This window comes from Pocillopora damicornis, chromosome 7 (genome assembly GCF_964200805.1).
Source record: "Pocillopora damicornis chromosome 7, jaPocDami1.2, whole genome shotgun sequence".
NCBI classification, from domain to species: domain Eukaryota; kingdom Metazoa; phylum Cnidaria; class Anthozoa; order Scleractinia; family Pocilloporidae; genus Pocillopora; species Pocillopora damicornis.
In genome coordinates this window covers 13,487,826-13,495,650 of record NC_142676.1, presented here as the reverse complement: position 1 = coordinate 13,495,650, position 7,825 = coordinate 13,487,826, and the positions used below count along the sequence as shown (strand labels likewise).

Sequence of the window (7,825 nt, the reverse complement as noted above, 5' to 3'; positions counted from 1 at the left end):
CATTTTTCTTTCTCATCAGCATCGACTTCCAAAAATAATGGATAATGACCACCTAAAACTGTTGGGGACGATATGCAGAGAACTCTTTTACGCGTAGCCGCACCAATACAAGTCATTCCATGATTTAGTAAACCTTCTTTTAAATTTAAACATTTTCACCATTTGACATTGCGTGCTGTTTTGACTTGATCTTCGTACACCTACAGTAAAAACTGAGAACGAGAACCTAAATTAACAACCCACTGGGCGAAAGCGAAACTGCAAAACGAGGCGCATTTACTTACATATTTCTATGCGATAAACGGGTAGGAAAAGCACAAAACTTCAACAATCAAAATGAACACAGCACCCAAGGTCCTGACACGAAATTACTCTCGCACTGAAACATGTGCTACCTAATATAAGTCCACAATTCGTGCTTGGTCGCTAGTTGGTCCAAACATCCACCCCACCTTGGGGCGATCTCCCAAAGCATCCCAACTCTGGGTTCTCACATGGACTCCAAGTCATTTTCCAACAAACAAAGTTTCTGGATAGGGCGAACGTAGACACTGTCCTTAGTTTTAACCTTTACAGTTCGTACTAGGCCATCCGGGCCTGGGTACATTTCAATGACACGTCCGAGGTTCCAATGCCCCCTTGGGGTGTTGTCCTAGACTAGCAACACTAACGCATTTTGTTTGACGTTAGGTAACGCCTTCCGCCATTTAGCCCGAGTCTGTAAGCTGGATAAATACTCCTTAAGCCACCTCTCCCAGAACTGATTGGCAAGATATTGCACTTGCCTCCACTTCTTCTTATACATGTCAGACTTGTCGAAGACTCCAGGTGGTAAGCAAATAACTTTGCGCTGCATAAGGAAGTGTCCAGGCGTTAGCAGCTCAAAGTCGCTGGGATCATCAGAGTTTGCAGTTAAGGCTCTGTCGTTCAAAACACGCTCGACCTCGGTGAGCAGCGTTTGCAAGACCACGTCTATGACCACGTGTACACCCAAGATAGCCTTCAGGACTGTCTTCGCGCTACGAACCAAATGTTCCCACACGCCAGACATACTCGAAGCGGTAGGGGGCTGAAATATCCATTTACAGTCATGTTGTATAAGCTCACTCTCAATCCACCCCTGATTCCATTTCTCGAGACTCTCCTTTAGCTCGCGCTGAGCTCCCACAAAATTAGAGCCATTATCACAACGAATCTCTTTCACTTCGCCTCTACGATTGATGAAGCGCCTCAAGCACATGACGAAACCATCTGTGTCCATTGAGTTAACAACTTCCAGGTGCACACAACAGGTAGTTAAACAGGTAAAGAGACAACACCAACGCTTTGTGGTTCCTCGGCCATGTTTGACATGCAAGGGGCCGAAAAGGTCCATACTAGTGTATGAGAAAGGTGTTTCATATGCCATGAGGCGTGCCTCTGGTAAAAGTGCCATCTGTTGGCTCGTGGGTTTAGCGAGGACTTTCTTGCACCTGACGCATCGGTTAAGGACTGAGCGAACTAGAACGCGGATTTGAGGAATCCAGAAGTCTTCCCGCAACTTGGCTATCACGTGCTTAAGCCCCAGATGACCAATGAAATGGTGGACGTGACGAACAATCCTCTCGGCTACAGCATGATTCCTGAGCAGAATGATTTTCTGGCCCATGGTAGGTTCAGATACTCTTCGCTGGCCACGTCCATTGACTCTTAGTTTTCCCTGGGCATCCAATCCGGGATTCAAGGCTGCAATCTTGCTCGATATTTTGATGGCACCATTCGACTTCAGATCCTTTATCTCCTGTGCATATGCTGAGCCCTGTACAATCCTTGCGATAGCCAATGTAGCTGCATTCAAATCATCAACAGTCAACCTTCCAGTCTGGACCTTTCCTTTATCTTTAATGAACTGCGTAAATCGTAAGAGCCACGCTACCTTGCGTCTAAGGCGGGTCCAATCAGAGCAGGTTGTTACAAGCACTTGGAAGGGATCATCCATAGGATCTTTGATGGGTTCAAATTTCGAGTTCCCTTTCTTCGCCACAACTGAATCGGGGTTCAGTTCCAGAGAGTGTACATGAGTTTCTTTCATCAGTTCCAAATCTTCACGAAGCGCAGTTCTACACTCTTGCTTCGGCCAGGAATGTTCTGGTCCCCACAGGAATTTAGGTCCACGAAGCCAGCTGTGATCAACAGTCAGAGCAGATGGGGTCAATCCCCTTGACACATAGTCTGCGGGATTCAAAGTCCCTGGCACATGGTTCCAATCATGCACGGGTGAATGCCCCTTTATTTCTTCAACTCTGTTGGTTACGAAGGTTTGAAGTCTTCGTTTCTCATTCTTTGGATAGTGCAACACTATCTCACTATCAGTCCACAACAATGTCCTGTCAATGTTCAGATCTAATTCGTCTCGCAGCATTTTACACATGCGAGTTGCAAGTATTGCTGCCTGCAACTCTAGTCTGGGAATACTAACAAACTTCACTGGTGCATTCCTAGCCTTCCCCTTGATAAAGGTACAATGAACCTGACTATCCGGGTACTCAGCTCGTAGGTAGGACGATGCACCGTATCCGACTTCTGAGGCATCTGAAAAGACATGGAGTTGCAACTTGCAGTCTTGCGGGTCGCCATCTCGCAGAAAATAGGATCGCGGAATACGCAACTGCGACAAGGAAGGTAGTTGAGTTTTCCACGACCTCCACCTTGACAAAAACTCTTCACCCAGAGGCTCATCCCATCCAACATTAGCCTTCCACAGGTCTTGCACCAAGCTTTTTGCAGCCAGTGCTACAGGTGCAGCGAACCCCAGCGGATCGAACAGGGAGCAAACAGTGGAAAAGATGCCACGTTTAGTCTTCAATTATTTGCATCGCTCTCTTGTCTTCAATCGAGAGGGGCCTTCCTCCTGACTTAACTGCTCCATGATCTTCAAGTTTCCAGAATCTTTCAATGAGATCAACGGGCTTGTGATCAACTGAAACAAAGTTTACGGGGGATTCTTGCTACCATAGCAACCGCAAACACACCAACCAAGGGGGTAACGACAACCATAAAGTCCTTTCCTTGCATCTTTAGGGACTCGAACTTCCTTCTGGATGTGTGCATAGGGGATGTTGTTTCCCACAAGAATGGACACTCTCTTAATGTCAACTGCTGGAAACTCAATGTCACACAAGTGAGGGTGATTGTGGACATCAATTCGCTCTGGCAATGCTCGCTGCGACTGGTTAAGGCCAGGTAGGACATAGGCCTCAGAGACCTCAATGCTTTTTCCAAAACTCTCCACGGAACTCAAGCTGAAGGATACTCGATTGGACTCTATGACCTTGCCACTGTTCGTGATTGTATTAATTCCAATCTGCTCAGGTTTTCCTTGTATACCAAGATAATCAACTAAACCACGGTCGATGAGGGTATCTGTACAGCCACTATCTAGAAAGGCGTAGGTTGATACAATATTACCATTCATCGCGGTGACAATGACAGGTACAACGTTCAACAAAACTTGTGTTTCGGCGGTAGACAAACCGGCTGACGATATGGATATTGGTTCAGGCTTGTCTGAAGTAATGCTAGCAGCTTGACCTGTATTCGCTCCCTCGTGACTAGCAGGATGGGAGATGGCTGGGGGCTTGTCACCTTTGTCGTTGGACTCCTTATTATTGGGTGGGTTAGGACGGCGGCCATCCTGAACTTTGTCAGTATGCAGAAGACTAAGGTGACGCCCTGGGCATTTTGAGCATGCGGGCGGTTCAGGGCACGAGCTAGAACCATACCCAGGCTTTTCAACGCCGCAGGAGGCCGCATACTGTCTTCGGACTGCAACATGCTCGCACTTCTTGATTATAGGACAATGTTGAAGTTTATGACGCTTAGACTTGCAGACTCCGCAGCTTCTCAAGCCAGGGGCGGGAGGTTTAAATTCAAGATCCGTGGCACCAATTGTGGGATTCCTTATTGGAGGTTTGGGAGGCGCCTTGGGCTCTTTATACTCTCGCTTCAACATTTGACCTCCGAACACTGGGTCGTTTCTAATGGACGCTTGTCTCTTCACAAAGGCAGCAATGTCCTTCAGCTGAGGAGACCTTCCGCTCTTAACAATCTCATAGTTTTCGTTTTGCCATTTGATGATCGGGTCATTAGGAAGACGGCTAACGATACGCTTGAGGTTTGTTGCGACGTTTGCTTCACGTTTAATGTCGCCTTGAAGAATTTTTGTAGCTGCGTTCAGCTTCTCAGAAAAGTTCATGAGTCCAATATTATCCCCATAGGTCAGCCTTGGCCCAGCTACAAGATCTTCTATGCATGCTTGAGTTACCCTTATTGTTTGACCAAAGCATTCCTCAAGGGTTTTCATGCTGTCGTTAAATGAACAGCCTCTGTTTCGCTTTACCACTTCCAAAGCTTCTCCAGTAACAAACTTTGGGAGATATTCAACACGCTGGGAATCAGTAAGCAAATCACTTTCAAGATGTGTACGCATTTGGTCACGAAAGAAGGGGAAATCCACTGGATTCCCACTAAACCGTGTTGGCTGCATACCACCCAGCATTTGAGCCTTCCACATTGCTGCGACAGGATCATGTGGGGCGTGGTCGCCACAAGTAGCCCTCTGTGATTGTTGGACACTGGGTACTCTGAAGGACTGGGGTGATTTCACGCTGTCAAGGGTCTTGGAGACATTAGACTCTATCCTTGAAAGGGATGCCTTCGGTTGAGTTTTCATGCTGTCCTGAGGCTTCAAAATTCCCGACACTGGGGTGGCTGACGTTTCTGTACAAGGGTTCAGTTGGGATACGGTCTCCTTACCAGTGGCGGAGGTAGCTCCTGGGTTTGCGTCAGATACACTGGCCTCAATTTTGTCAGAAGTGACCGGAGTAGAATGTGGTCTCTTATCAACCAGGAACGTGGTAGCATCCAAGGAACTAGCAGCACCAGCTGTCAGACCTCCCTCATCATTGTACTCTGTTTCAATCTTCCATTCTTGTTCAGCTAATGTTGCTTCCTCTTCTAGGCGCCTAAGTTTCATTCTTTGTTTATGTTCGTATGTCATTCGAGCTGCTTCAGCTTTCTCCTTTGCCCTAGCCCTTGCCAGGTCCAGTTTCATTTTCGAGAGAAGCGCCCTTTTCAGCGATTTCTTACGTGATGATCCGGATCCACTAGAAGACTTAGAGTAAACTGACACATTGTCATCACATTCCACGTCCTGGTCTGTTAGTCCAGGATCCATTCTAACCTTTCCAGGTGGAGAGCCCAATTTTTGCAAGAAACCTTCGCACTCATTAATGACGTCATGTGTACTACGTTTCAGGTTAGAATAACGATTCTGTACCTCTTCTAAGCGCTTTCTTTCATTTATTCCAGAAAGTTATTTCGTGTGTAGCTCTTCCAGTACCTTCCACTTTTCCGCGAGAAAGTCAATAATTTTCTTGGTTACTTCTGGGCTTTGGCCTGCATGAAGTTTGGACGGAATTACCTTCAGTAAATTTTCAATTTCCTTGCAAACATTTGTCCACGGCATGGCTGTGCCGCGTTGCTCCCGAGAGTCCCTTTGCCGATTCAATTCTTCGAAATCGATGCGGGTGCTTGGTGGGGGCCTGGGTCTGAGCGAAGAGCCACCGTAACTTAATGGCCAAGCGAACACATCTGTTGTGGTACAACCAGAACTAACCTTACCTTCTACCGTCGATGTACCAGGAAACTGGATAGCAAAATCAGGCAATCCACGATCCATTCCATCTCCAGCGTGGTTGAAACCATCGATATTTGTTACACCGTCGAGGCCAAAATCCAACCGATTTGATGCATCCATCGCTCGACGAAATCCACTCGCCGGGTGTCTACAAAACGAAGACCGAAGACCGAAGACCGAAGACCGAAGACCGAAGACCGAAGACCGAAGACCGAAGACCGAAGACCGAAAAACGAAGACCCTAATTTTTTTGCCCGAATAAGGCACGGACAGTTAAAAAACTAACCCAAAGCGTTCCTCAGCACAAACCGATGTGAAATTAACAGGGGTCTTCGTTTTGTAGAAAAGCCCCCCTAAATCTACAAAACGAAGACCCTTGCTAAAACGCTTTGCCAGACCCCTGGGAAGGAAGAATCTATTATACGTTGCCGATTTCAACCGCGCGCGACAAAAAGGGGTGCATCAGTTGTCTAGACTGATGCGGTTTTAAATCGCAAAGGAGGCCAGCTAAGGGGGTGCAGGACTTGTACAGCATTAAAGTATTTTTGTAACACGAGGTATTTCACAATTTCTAGCTGATCTTAAGCTTCCCATTATGTAGTAATTTTACAGCATGTAGGAAATATTCAGTACTCTGCTTAATACTAGGAAAGTTACTAGAGATAGTAGCATTCACAATTTGTAGTGGCAGCAGCAACATTGGCTATTAGCCTGGCAATTTTACTTATTCTCAAAAAGGCAAAGGGAGTGAAATAAATATTTGAACTAACGTCATGGTTGATAATTTATGCCGTTCAGTAGCATAGCGTGAAAATGCGACAATTTTTAAGCCTTGGCTGTGACCTAATAGCAAAATGATTTAGTCTTAGGATAGGTGATAGAAAGCACATATTTTTTTTTTTTTATTTGTGGGGGCGGCTAAAACAGTTCAAACGTTTCAGTGTATCAGTCAAAAAATAGGCCTGATTGTGTCAGAAAGCAGCTTCGGTTGTGATGGATCGCCAACTTTGTGACAAAAACACTTTGTCAGACGCCAATTGACGCGAAATCAAGGGGGTCTTCGTTTTATAGAAAACCCCCCTAAATCTTCAAACCGAAGACCCTTGCTAAAACGCTTTGTCAGACCCCTGGGAAGGAAGAATCTATTATAGATTGCCGATTTCAACCGCGCGCGACAAAAAAGTTTCTGTAAACCCAGGGAGGAAAAAGACAAAGGGAGTGAAATAAATATTTGAACTAATGTCATGGTTGATAATTTATGCCGTTCAGTAGCATAGCGTGAAGACTGACGCGATAATTTTAAAGACTTGGCTGTGACCTAATACTGCAGCAAAATGATTTAGTCTTAGGATAGGATAGGTGATAGAAAGCACATATCGCTGTTGTTTTTTTTTGTGGGGGCGGCTAAAACAGTTCAAACGTTTCAGTGTATCAGTCAAAAAATAGGCGCGATTGTGTCAGGAAGCAGCTTCGGTTGTGATGGATCGCCAACTTTTGGACAAAAACGCTTTGTCAGACGCCAATTGACGCGAAATAATTGGGGCTTTTGTTTTCCGTTTAAAAAGAACCGTGTGGATCTAAAAAGTAAAGACCGTTGCTAAAACTGTTTGCGAGTAAACAAATAATTTAAAGCACTAAGGAAGACCGGGAGCGTTATTTGGTCTTATTTGGGTCATAATTGAATGTCTTCATTTGAAAAACTCTTTTTAGTTGGAACTCTTGTTGCTCTCACTTGACTTGTAAATTTCTCACTTTTTAGTCCGGAACCCGAAAAAAGGTAATCTACATTTTACCGGAAGTACAAACTTTCAGAGCAATTAACTGACACAAGCCAAACATTTCTGGAGAATAAAAAAACACAAATGAAACAAATTTTAAAATTTCTAAACAGACAAATACCTTTTCTCTGCAAGCTATTGACGTTAACTTTAGTGCCAACACGTACAACGGAACTTTTTGCCGGCTGATTGCACTCTACAGACATAAAGCTCATGAAATCTAGCCGCTTTTCACCAACCATAAATGATTGACAGTTCTCGCCTTTTTGCGTTTTGCATTTTGGCAAAAGCCTGACTTACCGCCGGCCTGATTATTTCGCTCTTCTTTGGTTGAATTGCGGTCATATCAAAATGTGAGAGCGTTGAAGCC

General features: G+C 45.3%; 1 protein-coding gene across 1 annotated transcript; it reads right to left on the bottom strand.

Annotated features, from left to right (window-relative positions):
- Positions 1-652: 652 nt before the first annotated feature.
- LOC113675779 (uncharacterized) lies at positions 653-5,215 on the bottom strand. Its single transcript, XM_089213632.1, has 2 exons — positions 3,016-5,215; positions 653-2,772 (listed from the first exon to the last, which is right to left on the bottom strand). Exons 1-2 carry the CDS (start codon positions 5,213-5,215, stop codon positions 653-655), a joined length of 4,320 nt encoding a protein of 1,439 aa, XP_089069758.1.
- Positions 5,216-7,825: the final 2,610 nt, after the last annotated feature.